Source organism: Pomacea canaliculata, linkage group LG9, assembly GCF_003073045.1.
Source record: "Pomacea canaliculata isolate SZHN2017 linkage group LG9, ASM307304v1, whole genome shotgun sequence".
In the NCBI taxonomy this organism is placed as follows: domain Eukaryota; kingdom Metazoa; phylum Mollusca; class Gastropoda; order Architaenioglossa; family Ampullariidae; genus Pomacea; species Pomacea canaliculata.
The window spans coordinates 9,960,851-9,987,188 of record NC_037598.1 but is presented as its reverse complement, the minus strand read 5'-3'; the positions used below and the strand labels follow the sequence as shown (position 1 = coordinate 9,987,188).

General features: G+C 41.4%; 1 protein-coding gene across 1 annotated transcript in view; it reads left to right on the top strand.

The window, feature by feature from the left end:
* The window catches only part of LOC112571562 (ribitol-5-phosphate xylosyltransferase 1-like), a 62,097-nt gene extending 35,995 nt beyond the window's left edge, over positions 1-26,102 (top strand). The window contains exons 4-6 of the mRNA XM_025250630.1: positions 9,550-9,855; positions 12,298-12,468; positions 17,567-26,102. Of these exons, the coding sequence (XP_025106415.1) occupies positions 9,550-9,855; positions 12,298-12,468; positions 17,567-17,996 (907 nt within the window). The 3' untranslated portion in view covers positions 17,997-26,102. The remainder of the gene's footprint in view (positions 1-9,549; positions 9,856-12,297; positions 12,469-17,566) is intronic.
* The last annotated feature ends 236 nt before the right edge of the window (positions 26,103-26,338 follow it).

The following is a 26,338-nucleotide window of genomic DNA, read 5'->3' as shown; positions in this document are numbered from 1 at the left end:
CGCCTCGGCGCTGGTCTCCAAGGGGGAGAGGGTCGAAGGCGTTTTCTTATCGATGTTATCTTTCTGTCGATGAAGCGCTCCTCTCGCGTGTGGTATAAACAAGGCGTGCCATGCACCCGGCTCCAGTGTTTTTACATGCTTGCTGCCCGGTGATGGCTCGAGAGCTAGCTAGCATCGCCATGACCTGGAGGTCAATTGTCTCGCAAGCACGGAGGATCCAGGAAATGGCGACGGCGACACAGACGCGAATCCGGCGACTCTATACGACCTGGTCAGTGACCGCATCACAGATGAACCTTTTGGATTTTGTGAGGTATACCCTAGAGGTGCTGCCAAGAGATTTTTAAATGTAGTGGAGGACGATAAGAACGACAAGAACAATGGCAACACCAACACAATGACTTGCTAAGTGCAGCTGAGCTAAAGTGAATTTTCGAGTTGCTAGGTACAACAAAAGGAAGGCGGGGGCAAAAGCCTTTTTCCGCCGCCTTTCATCATCTTGAAGACATCAGGTACCCATCTGCTGGGTGGGGAAAGGAGGTTTTGTGCTCTCTAACCTCCGCCAAGAGCGGTAGTTACACCCCGGGTTTGCTTTTCCTCCTCCGCTCAACATCTACAACCCTTGCAACCCCTCCGTGGACCTTCTGATAGATGCACCTCTAGATTTTCAACCGTTCTAGTGACAGGATCCTGCAAGGTTGCTTGTGCATAAATAACCCTGGAGTAACTTTGAGAACTAAAGCCCAGGGATACTGCGATTTTTAGTGTGTCAGGACGACAGGAGAGAAGCAGTTTATTCAAGGCAAAGCAGAATAAAGGAGAGAAATGGATGCGTTTGCCTTAAATTAAATTAGAAGTCACTCTGCATAGTCTCCACGCGCCTGACAGAAAGAGGCGAGAGTTTGGGTTTTTTTTTTAAAATAACCCATCAAAGTGTTAAGCTCAAGCGGATGTTGGCCATCCATCAAGTATGGATCGAGTGCGGAAGGGAGTCAATCCTCTCCGAAGAGAGAACTGTCCTCTTGCTCTTTTTTCTTTCTTTCTTGAAAAGGACAAGGTCATTGTCGGACTTGTGAATTGGTCACCCTTTCCAAAAGTTATTTACAACTTAAAATCTAAATAAAGTTCTGAATTTGTTCTATTTTTAATATTTGCGCTATCGGATTTTTTTTAATTTGCAGCCGTTAGCGCCATGCAGTGTTTGCAAGGATCTTCATGAGACAACGAAGACGAACTGTGAAATAAGAAAATCGAAAGAAAATCATAATTGCTCAGAAGAAACGAAAATACAAGCCTAATATGAGCACAGAGTTGCCAGTCCTGTTTGTCTAGTTCTGCTCGCTGGCATCAAAAGAGATACTTATGACCACGCGGCTTCAGGTTAATTGAATGGCGCTTTGTAGTTGAAAGAATGGAAATTAGTTTCTTAATGAAGCCGGAGCCCTCAGAACTCGGTGACTACCGGAGAAGTAATTAATCTTGAGACTATTACATTTGTGATTCGAACAAATTCATCATCATTATTTAATCACTCGATCGAAGTACACAAAAATTTGCTCGAACGCAATTTTCATGCCTTGCTGGTAGCTTTGCCGATCATTGCCTTTTTGGGGGGAGTAAGGGAGGGGAATCAACGGGGAATGGAGCGCCAAATAGTTAGGCAGGTATTGATGATCTTTCTTTTTTTTTGCTAAAGCGAGAAAGCATTTGAATGTTTATGAGTTTAATAATGCTAAACAAATGGTGGATCATGTTGCGAAAGTGTGATGTATGAATTCCTCCCCTTCATTTCTTCCAGCAGTGAAACAAGTCTGAGATTGAGAATTAATGACATTACCACCTCGTTGGTTTTACTACGCAATAGGTAATAAATCACTAGTGTTTCGCAAGAGTTTATTGCAATCGAGGTGTGGTTTGAATTTCAAGAAGCGAAATTCCGTTTCAGGTGGAAGACATGGTAGCGGTACTAGTCTCTGCAATAAAATAACAACTTTGTTTCCTTTCTTTTTGTTAACTAACCCAAGTCAAAAAACGTGGATCGAAACATGTGGTCTTCTTTATTTTTGATCCCTTCCCCGAGAATGTCTTCATGTCATTATTGAAATCAGAATTTATTTCTTTTTTTTTTTTTTTTTTTGTGAAGAGGTTGTTTACTTCGGCTTTACTCAAGGGATGTCGTGATGAGTTAATGCCGCTTAGAATGGGTTAATCCATACGCCTTTCTCGATTTTTTTTCCAATTTTTTATGATAAACATTGATTCTGGCCTGGCTCCGTACCACGCAGCGTCTGTGGACTGACATGAGGTCATTTGGTCCACCGGCTGTCCGCTGGCGGGATAAGGACAGGGGCCCCGACACCGGAAACCGTGTTAACGGTAACTGCGCGTGCGTGTGCGCGTGAGAGAGAGAAAGAAAAGTTCATCACGTTCCTTCAGCACACACTCGTACAAATAAGTCTGGGTTACCTAGATAGGGCGGTTTTTCACGCATCGGGGTTTCTACCTTTAAAAAGAGGGGAAGGTTTGACTTGGAGAATGAAGAAAAAAAAGAAGAAACAACGACGAGAGCCATCTTTCAAACGCTTCAGCCGTGTAGCTCGGTTCATTCTAATTTTACCGTTTCCTTCGCACTAACTGCTGTTTACATCGCCTACATGGAGAGACCAGAGAGCTGAGATGAAGATGATAGAAGATGTAGCTTTGCTGTGCAGCAGCCGCGGCCAGAGAGCTCAGACACTTGTTGGACCTGCGATACAGCCATGTCAGGTACCCGCACCGCCCGGACTGGTTCTGAGATTAGCGAAACCATCTTGCACAAACGTAAGCTCTGATGATAATATGTGGTGTTAAGGGAATAATAATAATAATAGTCAACGTTGTTGTTGTCGCCGTCCTTTCTCCGTCCTCCATTCTCTCAGCCATACTCGTTCCTCTTTCATTGCGCTGAGGTATGGTGAGTGCAGCACCTGTTTTAAACATCGCGATATCCATCTTTCTGATTTTTTAAGCGAAAACCTGACTAATTTCATAAGTTGTTATCGCTCGTATTTTTCCTTTGAAATTTATTCGCCCGACGGTTATATCTGACGCGTTCGGGTTTGTTTTTTTGTTCTGTTTTTTTTTTTTTTTAAGTTTTTTTTTTTTCTGGATTGCTATGCTTACTTGGTTTCAGGGAGACAGGTGTTGGGTACACGTTTAACTGCGTGCTTAAAGCGGTTTTGGCGTGTTGGATAAGAAGTTGAAATGTAGTTCCGCAATGAAAGGATCTGATAGCTTTTCGGTAGAAGAAAACTGGAAGTGAATGTATAGACAGAGGAGATAAGAAAAACGTGTGAAAATCTGCTTCTTTTCTGTCGTCGCTGAAGTCTGCTCGCTGCAAGTTTGTGAAGACGAGCAGAACGCGAGAGGGAAGTAAGAGGTGCGTGATGCTGTACTAGTTTCCTTTTGGGGCAATTCATCGTACCTCGTTATACGAAGCTTCCTTCTGTGGCCGACAGGCTGACCTCGACATACGAGCTTCGTTGTGTGGAGGACCGGAACATGCCCCAGGCTGTACCGTTTGCTTGCCCCAGTCGATTGGCGAATGAAATATTGGCTGGTCTTTTCTTGCCACTCTGTGCCCCGATGTTCTTCCGGGCCCGTTCCGTGACTTCAGTTCACAATCCGAGATTCGGTTATTGTCTGCATGACGTTTCTCTGCGATACCTTAATGCCCTGATTGTGTCCTCTCCATCCACTTATGTTCCGTTCAGAGCCGGGCGATTCCACGCCTGGAGCGCTCTCCGTTTCCATCTAACGTTCGCGAAAGAAAAAAAAAAAAGAAATAGCAGGCGATCGTGTACGCTCCTTCTCTCCCTTGCTGACGCCCACGCACGCGCACTGTCGTCTTTTTCATCGCCTCGGGCTGGAACGAGGTGCCGCAGGATTGCATGCAGTCTTGAGCAGACGACGTGACACCATTGATCAGCGGTGAAAGATTTGTTTTGAAACCGACTGTAACCTTATTAGACTTGCAGATGGGCCTCGCCCGAAATGCAGAGGCTGTTGGCCGTTGTGGGGAGTCGCGAAAAGGCAGCGCTGTGTTCCTCCGCGGGGCGTTGTGAGCACGATCTCCTTTCCAACCCCTTTTTCCACTTCAAGGGATGGAATAACAGGGCCAGTGATGGGTCGACTGGGCAGATTTTTACCCTTATATCTTGCGCTCTCTTTGCTTTTTGTTTTCTTTTCAACCCAGGAAGAGGTTTGTGGTGCGGAGGGATGTAGAGGTAAGATGGAGAGGGGTGCTTGAGAGCCTTGGTCAAAAGGCGTTTCTTAACTGGACAAATGTGGACGAATGTTTAATCAAGTTTTGGCGCCGTTTTTATCTAATCATCATCATGTAAAAAGCTTTGCCAATCTTTTTCAACGTTTTTCTTGTTAAAGGCCCTTTAAAGGAGCAACCTTTTCATCTTCGATGCCCACTCAACCTCATGTTCTGTCGCATGAAGCTATAAAGAAAACCTGTTGTAGCCACCATCGGCTGAATATATTGCGAGTTTCCATAGAGTAAATGTGCCGTCGGCTTCGTGGCTTTTCATTAATGAGTAGAGTTGTCGCGCCTTAACATATAACTAAAACGCTACCACAAATGGCGGCTGTGGCATGTACATAAAACCCCTGTGGCCATCCACCAGTGTTCAAAGAGAAAATACCAACTAACAAAGAAAGGGAGCAGTAAGGAGAAGCCAATATCAAGTCTGTCATACAAGAAAACAAGCGCATTATTGGTAAACAAAAAGAACAAGTTCTGTAACAAAAATGGCAGAAGCAGTCCAAAGGACAGCAAATGGCATGCCACGAACCGACGCTGGTCTTCCGCCTGATGGCTGGGCACTGCAACCTGAACTCAATTGGACGAGAAGATCAAACACACTTTCTACACTCCTCACTACAATAAGGAATGGCTTCCTGGGTTCAGACCTTGTCAGGCTGTTCTGTTTGTTCTGTGGCACCAGGCCTGGCTGCTTTGCCTTATTGCCGACTCGGCGTAAAACACCAATTTTCTCCCTCTTCTGCTCCTCATTCTACCAACAAGAACGCAAAGAAATTTGGCCCCCAATACCCATTTAGATATCAAGCTCCGGGGAATCCACCGCCGAATGACACCGAAATTTGCTGTCTACACGAAACGGAGACAAACAAGACACAAACATCCGAACGCGGAAAAAGAAGAAATGATATGCATCATAGTTGCCGCCGTCGTCATCATGACTATTTTTATCAACATTATCATCAGCGGCGGCAGTGACAAATACCATTTTCTAAGGCTGAGAAACACACACATTGCGCGTGATTATTATTATTTACTGCTTTCGTCACTAATGGTTAATTATATAAATACAAATAAGGGTTTCTTTATGGGATGCTCATCGGTCATGCGATCATGAACCAGCTAGATTTTTCAACTTGAGATTGATGTATCATGGCGTTTCGTCACAACAGCAAAAAGTTTGGACTGATGAGGAAATTGAATTGAGAGTTGAGACGGCCGATCAAGATCAGTTGTCATTGTTCGTGTAGAGTGTTGCGAGTGTGTGTGTGTGCACGCGCACGTGCACTTCTGTTCTCTGTCTATTCTAACAGCCTTCAGACTCGATTCCCTCAGGTGTATGCTGCTGTTGGTGTAGGTGGACGCTAAGCAACAGTACAGAGCCTCGGAGATGGGCTTCATCTTCTGCAGGTTGCATTGACCGGATGCTGCTCTGCTTCACGGCGTCGGCAGGTTCATCCCGCGAGACCGCGAGTCTCCCTCGTGGGACCCTCGTTTGTTGACATGCGCGGTAATGAAGTCTGAAAGGCGAGAAACAGCGTCTTCCTTTTCCCACTTATTTTGTGGGACTTTTTTTTTTTTACGAGCGTGTAACTAATGCCCATGTTTGCCACTTTATGGTCCCCGTCCATTAGTCATCTCTCGCACCGTAATACGTTCTTCGCGGTACTGTCTGCTTGAACAGAGAATTATTTGCGAAGTCGGTCAGAACAAACATAAATTACGGAGAGCGAAAGGAGAGGAGTAAATAATGTCACAACTAAGACGACCAAATGCTAGTTAATAAGGTGAAGGTTCGCCGGGTCGGCTCGCAAAACACAAACAGGATTTGCATTACTATCAGGAGATTATTTTGTCGACGTTGATAATGTTGAGATTTCTAAGAGATGTTGGAGAGGGGAGAAAAGGGAGACGATTCAGGAGGGGAGGGTGTGTGCAGAAAGTGGAAAAAAGATGAAAGATGAGGGGAAAGTAGAAAAAAACAATCGATTGAATGAATGAACTGATGACATTAAGTGAACAAAAATAAGATATTGTTACGTGATGCACTACAAACTAAAGAGGTCCATTTCGGAACACACTTCTGTTGATACAATGGCACTTCTGCTGACAAGCCTGAATGTGTTTTTTTTTAGAGTGTTGAATTATGTCTTAATGTGTTCTTGCAAGGGCACATCTTTTACATTGTGAATGCATTCACACACTCACTCATTCATGAGCCGTATGTGTGTTGTACCACTGTGTCCGTCGTGAAGATATTTCTACACTAACAGAAAGCCTTAGGGAGGTCAGATGATGCTCCCTTTAAAAAAAAATGAAAGATTGGGGCACTTCCAGTTTAGAGTGTTGTCCAGTGAGGTCGGCTGGTCACAAATGGTGTGATATTTTCAGTGCTGACTGCAATTGATCGGTCTAGGTCCTCGTCGTGAATATTTCATACGACTTGACTGTTCCTTGAGCCAGCATTACAGTTTATTTGTAATGAGAGTAGTGTCCTTGCTGCCTTTGAAACCCGAGAGCCACACCCCCTCCCTGCCACATGCATCCTGGCACTGTGTCCCTGTACAAGATAAAATGATGGATCACTCAAAGCTTAATTCGTCCACGATCTTGATTTCAAGGGGTTTTGCGTTCTTGTCTTCCAACATTGATTTCTCCACAGATTGGACTTGAGCTGAGTGGAGAACCAAATGTCAGATCCATTAACCTAGGGATGTTGGCGAAGGGTGGATTAGAACGGGGTGGATGATTGTCAATCGTGAGTCATTAAACGTTAATCTTTTGATTCGTGCGGGGCTTTGTTGCTGGACTTCAAAGGAAAAGTCAAGTGGAATGGCAGCTTGGGCCTAAAATATAGATGCTGACCTTCCGCACCGTTTTCGCTCAAAATATCTCTTGAATCGAAAAGATCACTTGTTTACAACCGTGACTAAAAACACAGCTGCGCGTCGGTTCTTGGCGCACCATAGTTGTTTACACTTTTTTGAGAGAAAAACCAACCTGACCCTAATTCGTGACGAAGGGGGTTCTTTTTGTGACATCCAGAACGGAAACAGTTGAGAGCAGCATCATCTAACTCTTCTACCAGATTGGAGATGATTTACCGTGGTCCTCTATGTTAGTTTACCACGGAATTGTGACCGCGAGAGTTTGTCCGTAGCTGTTGTGGTGTGTTTGTGGAGGTGGTGGTGGTGTGGACTGGTGACGACAACAGTTTTTCCACACCTTGTGCGTGTGAGGGAGAGATTGGTGTTGAGGGGTAATGTACTTGTCATCAACGCAGAGAAGATCTCAGCTTTCGGTTGGGTCACCTACATTGTTTACCTTTAGGGTTAGACTAGATGTACAACCCTCGCTGCTGACCGGTCGTAAAATCCAGCCAGACTGATGGTGATAGAAGAGTGCTAGTCCCTTGTTAGGCTGCGTGTGCTGGCTTTGTCCATGGTTTGTCTGACTGATGGGCCGGCCGTGTCGGTACTAGAAGAAGCCTCATCATCTGCCTCGCCGCCAGACACTTTAGTAATGAATGCTAATGTTCGGTGATTTCGTCTCACTTCCTTCCGACCCCACGGCCAACAGAGTCGGGCCTCATAGCTTGTTTAGCCATTCCTTTGTGAAGGGACAGGAAATTACACTTCTTACATCGCCGTCTTGTAAAGACTGCTATTCTAATTGCGCCTGAAGTCAAAGAGATGGGAAATGGACGCGCGTGCAAAGAGGGTAAACACGCCATATTTATCACTTACAGCTGGCTTTTCTGTTCCTTCTGCGCCAGGGCAGATGGTAGGCTGGGTGGACCGGAAGTGTATGATGTCGGAATATTGTGCGCGCAAACACAGCCATAGGTTTCCCTTATCTACCAGTGGTAGTGGAGGAGCAAATTATCCTCTAGTTGCGGTCGTTGGCGTATTTGAAATATCAGTATGCTTTTTAGAATAAAACAAAGTTCGCAGCGCTTTACAAAAAAGCAACGCCCCCCCCCAAAAAAAAAAAAAAAAAACAACAACAAAACAAAAAAAAAAAAAAAAACACACAACAACAACAACAAAAAAAAAAGACACAAATCCCCTGGCTTTTTCGATGAAGTAGAAGGTTGTTGTTTCTGAACCTACCCCACTACATCGGTATTCCTTTAATCCTAGACATCGCCTAGATCTCTCACCCATACCCACCTCCAGACTATCCCCAAAGCACGTGTGAGCGCACCTCCCACTTCTCCCCGCCCCCTAAAAAAAATCGTCCTCTTCTCTTCTAGGTTTTGCCAAAGAAGCATTAGACAAATGAAGGAGTGTATGTAACATCCTTTCGCTCTACACATAACCTTTGTTCTTCTCTCCCTCCCACCAGCATCCTGACACCTGCCACCCACCGGCCGCAGTGGGACTGGCAAGCGAACACACGAGCTCATTTTTCAGTCTAGTTAGCCTTGTAACCCCGTTAACTGTGTTCCCTCGGCGGCCACGATGGCCGATAGCGGCATAAAAGTTTTGACAGAACATGAACATCGCACATCGCTGGTCCTTCCTGATACTGATAAAGGACAGAAAGAAGAAGGGAAAAGTGATGACACGATCGTCCTTTGAAACACGCCGAAAAACTAAAGTCATTACTTAAAGAGAGTGTGGCGCAGTCTTCCATAATGGCATCCATGTGTGTAATAATATAATAAAAATAATGTAATATGATGAAAATTGAACTTGTAGAGCGCGTTTCCATGTGTGAGTGTGAGCTCAGGACATGGAAGGATCCGAAAAAAAAAACTACAAAGGAGAGTCCGTACAACAAATACAAGCCTCATCAAACAAACAACACCGTGACAAACATGAAGTAAATGGGCGTATGGTGTAATGCTTAACCCCACCACCCCAATCATTATCTGAAAAATGGAAAGAGTGTTTTATATGTGGCGTGAAATATGCCTCATAATGTCTTAGGGGAGACAACTCTGGACTTTGACAAAACGCGGTTAGTCACGTGCTGAATGAAGCTTCTCTACGTTGGACGTATTCGCTCCCTTGATCACTCATCTGAACGGGAAGAAAAAAGCGATAGTCGTCTTCAGTTTCTTGGAGGGCAGTCTCCACCTGAACTTACGCAGATCCAGCGATCCGAAACAAGCACATGCAATTCCAGAAAAATCTTAACCTTTTGTGTGTGTAAAGGGGGAGATGGGAGCTGGAACGAGAAAGTTGGGGGAAGAGGGGCGAGAAGAGAGATGCTAAGGTAATCTATTTGTGCAGGTTCCGGACTGGTCCTGGGGTCGTGCCCAGGAAAGTGCCCAGAGAATCCGAGAACGTCCTGCTGGTGCTCAATGGCAGGGAGGCTTCCAAGGTTGAGTTCGCCCGCACCTGGCTGGATTTCCTCCCTGCCCTGCCGCGCCTGCGCAGCGCGGCTGTCCTGCTGCTTGGCAACGAGCAGTGCCGGAACGATTGGATCAAGCCCTACCTGACGTCACGGGGAGGGCCTCTGAGCCACGTCTTCCTCGTCTACGACAGCGCCGACATCGACAACGCCAACTTCTACCAATGGCCGCTGGGCGTGGCTACGTAAGTTCTTGTCGAGATCCCGGGCTCAGGTGCACAGCAGAGCTGCCGTACGTGGCCTGGCGGTTAGAGCACTTAGCGACATGTTGTGCACCTGACCGCCGTGTCCTGGAGCCTCGAACTTGGTCTGTTTATTACTCAGTAATGCCGGCGGAACCTCCCCGCAGCAGACTTTCTAATGACCTGTAAATCGCTTTTCAAGAAACACCATTTCCAAAAGCAAATGAGCCCGTTAAGCGAGGATGCTGAACAGAACTAATTCTCCTCATTTATTCCAATTTACTTACTTAGTTTCTTGAAAAGTGATTTTCATTCCAATGAACTCTTTTGATGAACATCCAACATAAATCTGTTAAAAAATTTTTTTTCTGGTGCTGCTTATACGCTGCATCAAGAATTTTGTTGTAACAGAAATAATGAAGCTATGCCTAGTATCTAGCAGCATTTCGAAATATAAATGTATATTTGTATATTGATTATGTGTGCATGCCCTTGCTGTCCTTACAAATCACAGCGATCCTCCGTAATCCAGATTAACATCATATGCCGCGTTCGGTTCCTTTGTAGAGGAGTTAGCCTCAGTCCTGAGGAAGAGAGAGAGGATGGGGAGAAGAAGGAAAAGAAGCAAATTAGAAAAAAAGACCCGTGCTGTCTAGATAGAAGATAGCGTGGTGACCTATATCTGAGCAGAAACACCATTGCCACTTAATACTCCTTGTTGCGAATCACAGTTTTTACTATCACCTCCCAGCATAAATAGTATTTTAGCTCGCTAGAGCATCTCCAGTTTATATATATTTAAATAAGGCCAATACAAGCGTCCTTCCTTTTAATTTGTATCTATTTCATTTTAATCAGAGAATTCCGAGGCGGGGTTTGAGGAGTCCCGTAGGTGCTGGAAGCTTAATTACAGACTCCCTCGGGGGAGAGAGGTGGGGAAGCGAGCGAAATGCGGGTTTCTGGCGGTGCTTAGTATTGGCTTCATTCTCTGCCTTTTAGTGTAATCCACCCTTTTCTGTCCCTCCTTCCATCAGGAAAGCCGTTTTCGTGCAAATTTGACACCTTAAATAAACATTTCGGGAATCTTTGGATGAGCTGCACAGTGCATACCTTATTCTTTTTTATCCTTGTGATCCTCACAGCATCCTTCCTACCCCATTACTCAAAAGCATTATCTATGTGTGTGAGAGAAAGAGAGACCAAAAAAAAATGCACGCGTGTGTGATCGAATGTGTGTGTGCGTGTGTGTGTGTAAGAGAGAGAATGTGAGAGTGTGTGTGTGTTTTCCTCTTGCGCTATTTGAAAAAGCAGCCAAACGCCTACAAATTGTATAATGTGTTTATCGAGCCCTGTCAGAAATGATTTGATTACTGGACACAGTGGTGTGGATGACAGAAGGCACGTTAGGTATAAAGTTGCCAAAGCAGTTTCTTGCCATCATTTCCTCATAAAAAGAAAAAATGCTTTTGAGGTGAAGCAAAGCTGGCAGCGGCAGTCACTCACCTTGCCCCTCATAACGCCCCTCCCCACCGCAATACATCTTCACATTTCAATGGGGGGAGAAAACCCACCGTCCAGCGCTGCAACTTCCTCTTGTTGGTTTAAGGAAAATAAAAAAACAGCACAGAATTGGATTACGCTTGGATACCTCCATTTCGGGATTGAGTTGTTGGGAAGGAAATTGGTCTCTTGAGCTGCAGAAGTGTTTCTTGGACGCCAGGAAAAGATGGCAGAGAGGCGGGATACCGAAGACATGAAGCGAGTGGGAATGAAGGAGGGAGGGACATCGGTGGTGGTAGTGGGGACCACAGCTATGGTAATGGTCCATCACATGTTTGTTTTCTAAACAAGAGGAAAATGAAGAGTGGAATAAGAGGGTTTTTTTCCGGCCCCACTAATAGTGTCAATGTTTATAGTCTGAGGTGGAGATTGGCGGGGTTTGTGGAAACAGATCAGTTGCTGGATTTTGAGGATCGTTGCGACAGTATGATGATCATGTTTTGTTTGGGATAAAATTTTGAAAAGTGGAATAAATTAAAGGACTTGTTTCGAGAAAGCTATATTTATTTTCGTCATTTCGACATTTCTGTCTGCCTCTCTCACTCTTTTAGATATATATATATAAAAAGTTTGTACATATATATATAATGTTTGTTCCTCTCTATATCTATATATAATGTTTGTAAATAATATGTTTGTGCTTATGTAAATAAAATGTTTGTGTGTGTGTGTGCGTGCGCGCTTACAGATAAAGAAAACAAATTAGAAAGAGTGTGTGTGCCTATGTGTGCGCGCATGCACGAGAGAGAGAGAGATTCTGAGGGCGACTATCGCACGTGCATTCAATTCGTGTGCTGGCATGTGTTGCTGTTAATGAGCGTGCATATTTGCAGGTAAACAAGGTGAAAGAGGGACGTAAAAAACTCACTTTGCGAACTGTTGCAGCTATCGCAACTTCCCCAAGGTGGCGAGTGCTGGTGTACCGGTGAGCACCCGGCGGAAGTACATGTGCAGCTTCCTGGGCACGCTCTACCACAACTCTTCACGCCAGCTTCTGCTCGATGTCTTGGAGCGGAGCCCATTCAAACGCTCTTGTTACATCAAACCCAGACAAGAGTGAGTCCAGATTTTCTACCTGCAGTAAACTGGACACCTTCCTCCCCATCCCTCGCTCTTTTCTTTTTCTCTCTACTTTCCTCTACTTTCTTCTCTTCCTTTTTTCTGTTTTCTTACATTTCTGATTTGTATCTTTCGTTCTTTCCATTAGATCCCCCCCCCTTTAATTCAGTATGTCAGTTTTTTTAATTATTCTTATCATTTGCATTTCCTGCGTTTTGTATTTATCTAGTTTCTCATAGCTTTACTCTCTGGACCAGAAATGTCACTACTCCTTTCTTCTCATCTCCGCCGTCAGTTATGCTTCTACCATAATCAACCATTTGTACGAGTATCTGGAGCCTGCCATGTGGTACACGGAGTGTGCATGAAGGCATTTTTGCACCCGCGCACACAAAGGTAGGGAGTATGGACAGGGCCGCCGAAGATCCAGCACGGGCAGCAGACGAATTAGACGACCGTTCCTGGCCTCTTATTATGAAAATGTGATCGTAAATTAGTTTTTTGCCAAGACATAGGAGTATCTATCACGATCTATATTTAATTTTATAACGGAATATCCACAGTGCCGGGCTCTAAACACTTTACACGCGTGTGCACGAGCAGTGACCTATCAGGGTGGAAATCAAACGCACCTTCACACACGGCATGCACACAGAAACTACGCACATAACACAACGTATAGCATTCACGCCCACACACACACAGAGGGGTGAGAAAGTTCACCGGAATAGTAGGAGAAAAACAACAACAGCCCTGTACATTCGGAGACGCGAATCTGTGACATCCGATTTTCACCGTCGCGGTGACAGGCTCTTTAGCTCATTGTCTGACTCGCCCTATGAGAACTATAACAATTACTCTAAGGTTCAAATCCGCAGTACCCAAAGAAAACCTCCGTTGCCCAGCCCTGCGAACATGTGTCACATATAGTGTCCCGAGACGAGATCTGAACCGCTTACTGCAGCGGTGACAATCGAATGTTTTAACCACTACACTACGGGCGCCCCCGACACCACAGACCGAGGTTGGGTCCCCTTAATAGCCACATCCTCCCACCCCACCCATCCGTCAGGGAAGAGCAGGGAAGCGTTACCTGTGTTATGAGGAAATCTTGGGTTCAATTTAGAGGTTTGTAAGGATCACACGCCTGAAAATTACCCCCAACTTAAAACCCTTTCTCCTCCGCCACCCAAGAAAACAAAAATAATGTGTAGCACTCTTCTTCCGCCGGCAGTAGGACATTTCATACCGAGCATCTCCATTTAGCGTCTGCACTTTGTGGGTTGCCCGCAGCACAAGCGGTGTACAGGCTGATGGCGAGCTGCTGTATGTCTTGAGAGAATACTTGTCTGGGGCGGCGCTCTTCCGGCAATGATCATAAAACAGACCTCGAGGTCGTCCGCACAGAGCTGACAAGATGGCGTGATGATACTGGAGTTGGGGAGGTTTGCAAAGCAATGAAAGAAGTAAGAAAAACTTGGAAGAATAACTGGAAGAAAGAGAGAGCGCAGAAGAGTGTAAATCGTAGCTTACTAAAGATGCCTAGTCGCAGGAAAAAGGGAAAATCAACATCATTCTCCGAGACAGACAAACCCCGTCTTTAACCTCAGTTCAGATCGATTCTGGCTTTGCCATAAACGATGGCCTTTAAGCTTAGCGGCCATGCTTTCGCGTGCGTGCGTGCATTCATGCTGTCCGTGCGTGTGTGCGCGTGGAGAGGAGGCAATGAGAGAGAGGTTGTGCGTCAAAGGAAAGAGCGGCAGGTGTTTGTGCGTCCGGACGGAAGGAGTGGCTGGGGATGGACACGCAGCCCCGACCAAACATCCATTCACCTTGTTTCTGCTCTCTTCGAAATCTGACCTGAAGGAACACAGGACGTGAGGGTGCGGTTGTCGAGAGCCTTGGTTGCAGATGAACCAGTGCTCGTGCATGGTGTGGTCGTCAAGACTGTGTGCTGACATAGCGAGACATCTAGGCGTCTCCATCTTCCGCTCCTGCTCGCTCCTGCTCTCCTTCCCTACCCACCCACTGTGTTCACTGTCTCTGGGATGTATTTGTACTCTGCTACAACCCATTGGTTCTCTAAACCTCCATTCCCCCAATCCTTTTTAATGAATACTTAAGATTGATTAATAGCCTGCCCCAGGAACATCTCGTCAAACTCCCAAATTGAGAATGTTTCTCTCGGCGTCAAGATTGTGGGAAACCTCTCAGACGGTCAGAGACTCTGGAAAAATTCATCATAACTAGTGGATGTCTAGTTCAGATAGTGCCTAACGTATTTCTCCTCATGGAGAAATCTGCACACAAACGGCCGTCAACAAGAATTTCATAACTGGTTACTGCAGACGCAATAGAAAGTGATTTAAAAAAAAAAATTCGATCAGGTAAATAATAATTATGTTCTCTTATTGAAAAATAAAGGCAATTTAAAACCTGTTTTGAAATTAGATATATAGACAATTAGAGATTAGAAAGGATTTTTATTTGAAGGCTCTGGTTACGGCAAAGCGAAAGGGTGAGTAAAAAAATCCGCCATGGTGGTACTGACGAATCAGGAGTAAAGGCGCTTTGCTTGAGTGTTTGAACAAGTCTGGCAAATTTTTTTGTAGCTGGCTATGTAAAAAAAATTGCCAGACTTGTTCAAACGTTTGTTTGCATTTCTCCGCTTAAAAAAAAAAAAAAACAGCCTTTAGAGCAGCACAGAAATGTGTGAAGTCTTTCTCAAGAGAAAACATGTAGACATCGGTTTAACAATATTTTTTGCTCTTCCTAGTTTTATCGTCAGGTTTATTTTCAACGCGTTCATTGCGATTATTTTTTACATTTTAGAGTATGGATTAAGATATAAGATTTTGAGAGCCAAGGGACAGAATTAGAAGGTCCAAATTTCTCATCGTCCTGCCACACTCTGGATTTAAAATTTTAAAAAAACCAACTTTTCTTGATCCTTCACCCTTCACCATCCAGGCAGCCTCTCATCTTTTCTTCATGGTGACAAATGTAACTTTCCGAGACTGACATTTATCAGATCCCATGAGTACGAGATATGCTGTGTGACGCCCCCATCGCCGGAGCTTGTGATTTCGAACAAACCGGGGGCCGTAGATACGAGGCGAGGATAAACGTTGTCCCCAGGGTACAGTGGGGGAAAAAAAGACGGGCAAGCCATCCTGTCTCCGAAGTTGCGAATCGGCTAGCAAACCCCCGCAAACATTGCTCCATGTTAGTTTACCCTGGGGCATCTTTGCCACTGCTTTATGACTACAGACTGTGGAATAAAGCTACATCTGCGGTGTCTGGACACCACTTACAACATTCCCCATGTTGCCCCGGAGCAAATTCTTACCCTGGCGTCATAACGAGGGCCCCAGAGATTCAGCAGAACGCGACTTCATTTACGCCAAAAAAAAAAAAAAAAGTTCGAACAATCTAGGAATAGAATTCGCTGCTAGAGTCTGGCAGTCTACCCCACCCCCAACACACAGACACAAACATCTGCACCGCACCCCATCACCCACACCCGCTGACGCAGTTCCTTTTTGTTCGTTCCGGTCGTAACCGTCGCTGACCGTGCTGCCGGCGTCGTGGTGGTATCCAGGGCGGCGGATTGGATTTGTCTGTCTACTCATCCTTCAAAGCGCATCCGAGCGGGGTGGTGTTCAGCAACTGGGTGCCCGCCACGGTGCCTGCTTTCCTTTTTTTTTTTTTGCTGGGTAGGGTTGGGGGAGGCGGTCGCCATTGATTGGCAGCCGACGAGATCAGATGGTCGCAGGTTGGGCCTGGCGCTGCTGCTCTGCGGTTGATGGCTGGGACTCTAGGAGGTCCAGGGGTGAAAAGTAGGGCGCGGAGAAGACATCTCTTCGATTACAAAAAAGAAAAGATGATTTCTTCTTGGAGGAGCGAGAGAAGTTGGGGAGTGGGGGAGGTCGGCTCGCCTGCCAATTTGATCGGTTGCAGAAATCGACCGTCAGTACGTTTGCCCACCTCGGAGGTTTGCACAATGCCGGGATGCGGGTGTGGGGGGAGGGGAGGAGAACAGCCTGCTGATTCGTTTGACAACCTGTTCACTTCTAGCATCGTTTCACCCCTAAAAAGTAGATAGCAGCATCCATGCTCACAGAATGTGTATTTTGGGAATTTTTTTTTTTATCCCAGACATTTGCTTCGTTAATGAAGCAACCTGAAGTGCCAGCAATGTTTCCCATCCATTAAACGCAAGGGGTTTTCAGGATCCCAGTTAAAATTACTGGAAGTTTTCAGTCTCCTTTAAAACTGCTAAGGGGTAGGTTGAGAGGGGTTTAGGCCCCTTTGTACTCATATCGGGTATTTTAACAACCTCGGTCAGAAAAAAATAGCACACCAATGTTTTATATGTTTGCTTTATTACACAATGTTCTACACAGTGGAACATCTCATCTAAACTTTTACTGCCTCAGTCTCCCTTGGCAAATTTATTTTACGTAATTTGTAACAGCTTTATGTGATTTGTGTACATTTCTGTGTGATAGGAAATGCGAACTAAATAGTCTTATTGTTCCTCTTTTTTTTTCTAATTTTACTGTTTCTTCATTTAACTGCTTTATTCACCCTACATTTGATAACCTGGGAAACAAGGTTATACTAAACATTAAAATTACTTTGTTATATGCTACCTCCAGCATTTTTGCGCTGACATCTGGGAAAGTTTGAAGCTTTTGGCAAGAAGCAGAGAATTCTTTGACAGTAACTTGTTCTTTACAAAATCATGAAATCCCTGGCAAGAGGCATGAACAAACCTATTATGTTGGCCTCAAGCTGAAGCATGCTTGGCATCAAGTAGTGTTACTTGGCCAGGAGATAAAACTTGACTTTGTGTTTTTGTCTGTAAATTTGTATTTCTCATGTTGCTATTTGCTCTGTGCTTTTTTTATAAGGGTTGGAGGGAACAGGTTCCATTAAGAAAAAAATAGTCCCATCACCTTGCAGTCATAGTGAGGTGAGGTGTTAGAGTACTTGCCTTATCTTTCTTATCTGTTTGCTGATGCTTATGTGATGGTGTTAATTATCTACTTTAATAATCTTCTGTCTATAGGTATTGTACTTTAATTTTCAGGTGGCAGCCACAAGAGACAGCAGAAACAAGGGATGATTACTTACAAGCACTGGCTCAGAGTGATTTAACCTTGAACCCTGTAGGGCAAAATACAGAGTGCTATAGGATCTATGAAGCCATGGCATATGGCTCAGTACCAGTTGTGGAAGATGTCATGACACCTGGAGATTGTGGGTCCTCCCCAGCATCAAATGTTTATCCTCTGCGTATCCTGAAAGAACACAATGCCCCTGTGATTTACATCAAAGACTGGCAAACACTTCCTGAGCTTCTGAAACAGGAATCAAGATTAAGTGACCATGATAAGGCTAAAAGGAGAGAAGATCTGTTACTGTGGTATGAGAATTTTAAAGTGTCCATGAGAGAGAAAATGGTTAGAATTCTGGAAGAGAAATTTTTTAATATCAGGCTTAAGCCTCTAGAACGATAGTAGATGACAAACCTTTTAAAATATTGCTTTTGTATTTTTGTTTGTGAGGCATCAAGTATTGTAGTTGTTTCTTTCCAAGCCATTCTTTCAATGAGATCTGTTTAGAAGGAGCTACACCAGTGTCTTTCAGAGAAAATGTATGATTGCTGAAAATTGAAACAAGTGGTCAGTTGGTCATTAGGCATGTCTCCTATTTGAATACTCATATGACTGAAGAGTTCTTTGTGCTTTAGAGTTCTTGTCCCTTCAAAATTTTAATGAGCAGCTCATTACACCTCTGACTGACTGGCTGTGGCCATTTTGCTACAGTGAAACTCAGAACATTACCCAGAGAGAGATATTGTCTGATCAAAAACTTATTATAAAATGTGAGAATGTGGGAAAAGTGACAGAAAGGAAGTCCTTCACAGTGTGATTATTTATTACAATATTTGAGTGTGCTGAGTGAAGTCTGGCAGGCAAATTTTGATTTTACTATTAGTCTTCACCTCAGCATTAAACATATGTCACATTAGATTACTTTAGAATCGCTTTACTAAGGGTTGTGTTAAAAAGATTATCAGCAGTAGCAATGTTAGTCTAAGTAAGTGTTAAAAGGTCTTCAATCATTAATTGGTGTTTTCCTTTGTAAAGAATGGCTGAGAGAAGTGATCTGATGTTGAAGAGGTCTATAGAATCCTATGCCATTATTCCCTCTTTTCTGTTTTGGGGTTATCTTGGTGTGTGTGCATAAAAGAGTTTATGTGAGAGACAGGAAAAAAGATGTTCACAACCAAGTATGCATGTTTCTTCCTTGCATCTGCCTTTTGAAAAAATGTTTTTTATCATAAGGCTTTTGAGAGAAAAATATAGGATGTTTTGAGTTCCCATCTTTATCATGCTTTGATTTTCTTTTATTTCGTTGGTGGGACTCACCCTCCTCTCTTTATTCCACCTCAAATTTGTGTTCCCAAAACTTTTCACTGGTGTAAATTTTTCATCTCTGTATTGAAAATTCTTTTGACATTTACGTTTAAAAAGTATATTTTCCATTCCACATGTATCATATGGTCCTGAGTTTTGATGTGCCGTTTGTTTGATGAATTTTTAAAGGATGTTGTCTGTTTTGTCGTTTTGTTTTGGTTTTTTTTTAATTGTTTTATTTTTTTCATAATCTAGTAAAGATTAATTTTCTTTGTTATATCAAGGAAAGATAAGCATTGGCCTTGATGACATTCGCTGACTGTTCCTTGCTCAGTAAAATAAATATATAGAGCATATATACAGAGCAGAGCTGAGACCAAAGCATTTTTTTTCCCAAGTTGTATGAGCAACTTGTCAGTCATTGCAGCATCAATATGCCTCCTAGTGAATTTTACACTTAAAGGCATACAAATCAAGTAAACGTCCATATTGGGATTTTTTTTAAATCTAGGAAGACATTGAAGTATTGTGTGTGAACTATTGTTCTATATCAAACATAAAAATCTTTATAGATTTTGATTTTTGTTTTTTGTAGTTTCTCTTGGGCCCACTGTATATCATCGAATATGAAGACATTTTTCAAACATTATTATTTCCTCAGTGTATGGTAAATTATAAAGCCTGATACAAGAACAGGAAAAAGGGGTATTGTTAATTAGGGAAAGAGTGCATGCTTTGGGGTTTTTTATTTTTTTATTTTGCTCATTTTTTTCTTCATTCCAACATACTGTTTCTGTAAAGAGAAACTACAAAATTCAATTGTCTGCATCATCTCTATTGCTGCTTATTTTTGGGGAGTAAATAAAATAAGCTGCTAAATTATTGCTTTCATAAATTAATGCATGTGTGGGTTAGACATTCTGCTATTTTACATTACATTGTTAGTGACTTTCCCAAGGGAAGAAAACCTTCAGGTTAATTTTATTTCAGGGTTGTTTTGTTTTTTTGGGGTTTTTTTTGTTGTTTTTTGGCATAAAATGTTGAGCAAGTACATAAGTGATTGTGGTGGTAGTATATATGGGTGCGCCTGCATTTACATGCACTTGCACATAATTGTTCATTGCTGCATCAATGCTTACCTTTTTCTTTTATGCTTTACTTGTGCACAGACCTTTCATCTACATCTTGATATTAGTGTTGTAGTTGTGTGAGAATTTTAGGATTCACCATCGTAAGATTCTTCAGGTCTGATGGAGATGAATGTTATGTAAGAAATGTCAACATAAACTCGTGCTTGTGAATATGCTACCCACACACATAATCTCATTGACAAACACGTGTGTAGACAAAATAACATATGGATGTGTCTGAAGAATTCATCATTGTGTTAATACTTGCCAGTAAATCACATGGTGGTTTGGCTCATTTTTTTCATATTGAAAAGTTAAACGCCAAATTTAAAGCTTATGATGAGAAAGAATGGTTTGACCCAAACACACAATGTGCCGACTACCCTTGTGGTCAGTCTTCTATCCTAATGGTTATTCTTCACTAATTGGTTTCATCTGGCCTGATAGGTACAACCATCTTCCTCTGCTGGATTGAAATTCATTCTTTCCTGCTGGACAGTGAATGTTCAGCCTATAAAATTGTTGTTCTTGTTTTAATTTTCTTGCACTTATTTCATTTCCATTTTTCTTTGCAAGGATGCTAATCACTGCCAGGTTGCTTTGGAAACATGTTGGGGGCAGGGGCTGCTTCAATAATCGTTGATGCTTGTAAGCAGAAGTTGACAGTTTGATCTAAAAGTTAGTATCATGCATATATATATCACAGTGACACTATTATTGCTTAATCTTCTTAATCTTTCACATGTATTGCCTGATTTTGCAGTTAAGGACTAATGTAGCATCGACTTTGAGTTCTCAGATGAGAGACCCAAGTCTTGAAGGCCGTTGTCATGTTAACTTTTATGACAGTATGGTATTAGTGTTCCATTGCCATATTCAGACTTTGAAAAAATCTGACAGTATAAAATCTTACATGTGTATATCATTATATTCATGGAGGTGATGTTTTCTTAAAAACAGTCCTGACTTAAATGAATTGTGGTGTGTAATCATTTTTGTTATCGATTCTTTTTTCATCTTGTTTTTTCACATTAGTTATAATTTTATTCAGCAGAATTTTGAACTTTTTAAGTTATAAGACAGCTTACTGTTCTGTGCTATTAGGGCTTTATTCATGCAAGTCAAATTTTTATTCCTTATTTCAGCCCTAAACAGTGGTCAGGATAAATGTTGATTGGATCTTGTAGCACTAAAGCTGTGCAGGCTTGAAAATTCTAGCGCAACTCACAAGATTAATGACACCAAGGAAAAAAAAAATTAGTACCAAATTGCTTAAAACAAATCAACAAGATCATTTTTCATTAATTTCTTTTGGTCCAAGAAACATCTCTTGCATGTGTTTCTTTAATGATGTGGCATCATGCCAGGGTTGGCGTGGCTGGTCATGATAAGGCCTTAATTGGTGAGTCAACTCAGCAGTCAATGTCCTGGTTTGCTATACACTACAGTACTGATGCTTTTGTGTGTGTGTGCTTCTAATTCTCAATCTAAAGGTGAGTTCTCACCAAAATATCTACAAATTGCGTCCTAAGAGGTAATGAATATTGTGATGCAGATGCATCTCTTTCTGTAGATGTCTTACTGCTGCGTGTCACCAGATTAAACTTTAGTTTTCAGACAGATGCTAGATCTTTAATAGTGGATAATTTTACCACTCTTTTTGTAAGGACCTGTAAAAGTCAAACTTTATGGTTTTAAAAATAGCAATGAATAATGACAAGTATTTCCAAAATTACCATAATCTGCATTTTCTCTCACCAAGATGGTGCTATTAGTGTAAGAAAAAGTTTTTAAATTTTTTACTGACCTCAGAAAAGCACCAAACCTCTTTCTCACTTCCTCCAAAGATGCACATACATTGTACAGCGTTGTTTAAATTGTGAATAGTCCTGTGGCCTCTTCTTTTTAGATTTTATTGGATACTTTTTAAAGTATGTATTTTCACATTCCAGCACTAAGGGATGCAAGTATTTGGTTCTTTTGTTCATGTTTACTGAAGCTTCATCACTTTCATGGACGTTATAAAAACTTAGTTTTCCCTGTATATTATTGTTTGCTGCCATGAATGGTTAGCCCTGTTGAGTGAATTCTGAAAAGCATGCTTGCACAGAAAGTCTATGAGCACTAAGGAAATATAAGAATAGACTTTTTATTGTGTACGTTTGCTGGAGGGTGGATGAAGATATTCCACTACGGATCATGCAGAAATATAGCAACTAGGGCTTACAAATAGCTGAAACTGTTATTAGGCAGTCCTATGGTAATATAGAGCAGAGGCAGAAATTTAGCTTTGATTAAAATAGTTCTGTGTTTGTAAAAATTATCTGAAGACTTGTACCAGTGATACTTAAAAAAAAGCAGCTACTTGTTTAAATTTGTTAGGTAGAACTAATGCATTGAATGCGTAGTGAAGAAGATGCCATGACTATCAGTTACCAGGTAATAAAACCCTGAAAGTTTTCAGATTTTGCCTATCATGAATTCAATATTCATTATTATGAATTTGTTATCAAGGTGGAAAAGACAATGTTATGTTCAATTTTACATTATGAAGTGTCTTCTGCTGCTGAAACATGATAAGTTTTGTTCTTTGTGTACTTTGCTTCATCAAGCCAGCTTGTTTTGTCTAATGGCCTTTGAAGCCTATGGCAGTTATAAACAATTTAAGGTTAATTGTAAATAAAATTAAAACTTCATCCCACTGTGAAACCTGAACTATATGTGGCCAAAAATAGCAACTTGAGCTCAGTAAAATGAGGAATTTATAGTGGTGACTGGTGAACCTGAGACATTGAATATTGTGAATAATTCACAACTAGCTTAATGACTTGTATCTGAGAATAGTTTCATCCCAGAACTCAAATAACAAGAAATAAGGGATTTCATATGTGAACAATTATCAAATTATTCTGTTGTCACCCTTAAAGACAAATCAAACTGCAATTTTATTCAAATTGATTACATTCAATTTGTTAAAACACTAGTTAACAGCATGGTTCCATTGATAAGATACAAGCTTTTAAACATTAAGGTTTTAGAAAGAAGACCCAACAGTATTACAAAGGTAGGCTATCAAATTGAGTAATGTCTCATTAGTCTTCTAGTTGGTGCAGCCATCATAGTTTAGTTTTGAGAAGTGTAGATTTTGAAGTTAATGATTATTATGTTACTGCATATACATCAGCACATGTACATTTCTTTTGGTTGTGAAAAGCCCCCATCAATTTAGGAGCTGAGGTGTTCTTGTTTTAAATTTTTTGTTGCATTATAACAGCTTTAAATATGAGGATTCAAGTATTTACAAATATTTATGTATTTGACTGAAATACACCGATACATGCTCTCAGACACAAAGAAACAGAAGACATAGAAGCAGTTAACTTCTGAACATTCTTATTCAATAAAGAAACCTTTGTTTTTCCTACTCCTGCGATAACCAGTGACAAACATTTAGTGACTCTTGGTCTTTCCAGTTAGTCAACATATCATATTTGAGTCTATGATCATTGTGATTGCAAAAGATGTTCTTGTGATAAAGATTGATAATTTGTGTGTTTTTTTGTCCAACCAACCACCAAGCCTTCCCTTAACGCCCACTTCCTGCCTTTTCCAGTGCAGAAAGTCAAGCAGTGCTAATGCAATTAGCTAACACAGAGCATTTCAACATTAAGTTTTAAAAGTGGTGATTGATTGGGGTACCATTTTCATCACTTTATGTTTCATCTGAGGAAAAATATTAGTCACAATGGTGTATTAAGATGTTTTTATGGACATTTCACAACTTTATTGGATTGGATTTTGTTGTTTCTTTCTCAATCATTTTTTAAGGCTACAGACAGTAAAGAAATAAACTGTAATATTTTAGAATTAATGCATAATTATTTCTAGATATATTTTAAATTAGCAAAAAAACTTTATAAGAAATCTTGCATAGTTTACATTTTTGTTTTCTTGTATGGTTGGTTTGTGCCTTTCGGCATTTTGTACATTTCAGCTTAAGCAAGTACATACACCATGGAATATTCAGTTGCTGACATGGTGTAAAACTCCAATCAACTAATACCATGGAGTATAAGCCAACTTTTTTTTTTTTTTTCATATTTTGATAGGATAGGAAAATGTTAATATGATTGCATAATAGGATTACACCATCATGCAAACATTTAAGCGAGTCTAAGATTGCTTGCCTGGGTTTTCATTTTCCAAGATTATGTCTTCTCAGAGCAATGAAACTATCTTTTGCTTTTAAGATTAACATTTATAAGATTTGCAAACCACTCTGTAAAAATAGAGGTGGGGGGGATTGTACACAGCATCTCAACTTTTTAATTATTAACTGGGAAGAGTGTGTATTTTAAAGTGCTTTTCTATAAATGCTAAATTTTAAGACCAATTTATCCAGTTGGTCATTGTTGCAGTTACTGTCATATTGTCGATTGAAAAAAAAAATGAAATTTCTTCGGCTTTTTGGATGTACAATAAAAGCCAAAACTTTCTTAAATGTCTGTTTAGTTCTGTATTTTTAGTACAGTCCCAACTCATTATCTTGCCAACCCTACCTCTTGGTGCACTTAGGCAGAGTAGGTTTCCTCTAAACTTACTCAAGTAATAAATCATACCTCTTCTTTATTTTGCTACCTTTCTCTCTTGGCCATCATTTGGTTTGGATAAATGGTGGCTTCATGATAAGTTGGGACTGTATAAGCAACTCTGCGCTTGTGTGTGTGTGAGGTTAATTGGGGTGAGGGGGTGAATACACATGCGGGAAGACTGCATAACAAAACTGCTTACTCATTGGTCATAAATATGAAACAAGAACTTCTAGTTTGTTGAAGTACTCTGCATAACTCCTTTTCATCATTGTCCCAACACTCCATCTCACTGCAGCACCTCGATTTTCCAACCAATGCTTCATGGAGTTCAAATTGAAGTGACCACATCATCGGTACTCAGATTTACTGAATGTATTTGAAACAAGCATGTTTTGTATATCAACCTCCAAAATTAATCAATGAAAACTTTATTGAAAGATCCATATTTCTGTATCATTTGTCACCTTCCATAGAAGACAAAAGGTAATACAACAATGACTTATAGTCTTGCGGAATACGGATCATATATTTTAGTTTGTCAGTCACTTATTTAATAGTGATATGAGTCTAAATATGTCCTCTAACAGCAGGTACCAGCAAGGGGGAGCAGTCTGCAACAGACAGTACCTGTCACCTATACAATAAGGATTCAAGATCTAGTCTCAGGCACGCTGTTCTTTCTCTGCATATGTTTACAATTCTCACCCCAACACACACACAAACCTTGGGCAAGAGGAGGGCCAGCTTGCTCCATGTCTGGCTGGTGATGGACTGATAATGAGTAGTGATATGCTTTAAGTGTATATTATATTTCTCTCTCTCAACAATCATTGCTGGATTATAAATACAACAGATAAATTTATTAAACATAAATTCTTTCTGGTCCTTGGTTGACTGCATTAACTCTGTATTTGATGTCATGGCATATGCTGATTTCAACTAATTTCCTACTATACAATACAGCCAATGTCATGACTTGCATATTTTTGGCACCTGTTGTTAGAATGCTCAGTTTATAATCTTTTTACATCTACTGTGATACAAGGCAATTACACTAAAACGGAAAATGCATGCATGCATTTTACACATTAATGTCAACCTTTAAGCTCATAAAAATAAATTTCAAATTATTTCTTCAGACATTTATCTGTCATCTCTGCAGGACTTCCTGCAGATTTCAAAATTATAAAATGGAAAGTTACAATGCAGATGGATCAAAAAACAACAAATATCAGCAGCAAATATATACATGTGTTGGGTTATTGTAAACACACAAAATTATTCACATCTCTCTGCTGTTAAAACCAGACTTGTTGTGGACAAAAATAATTTCTTGATACCTGTCACAAATAATATGGGGAACAAACAATATAATCACATAATGTAAATGCATCTTGAAAATCCTGGCGAAATTTATTTTATCCTTAAGGCCTTTTACAGAAACATGCTAAATCATGATTTTCAGTTCACATGAAGAAAAGCACAAACAAACCCATAACTGGCTACTTTTTTACAAGTCAGCAAAGCTAGGCAGCAGTCATTCACATTTTAACAAAACCTATCTACAGTCAGTCTATATCACAATTCACACAGTAGTAAAAGCTACAGTTAAATAAATCTGAAAACTGGCATTTTACAAATCTATCAAAATCACTTGAAATGTTTCACAATTGCACAGTTAGTCTCAACTTCAACAGAAAGAATAGTTCGACCCAAG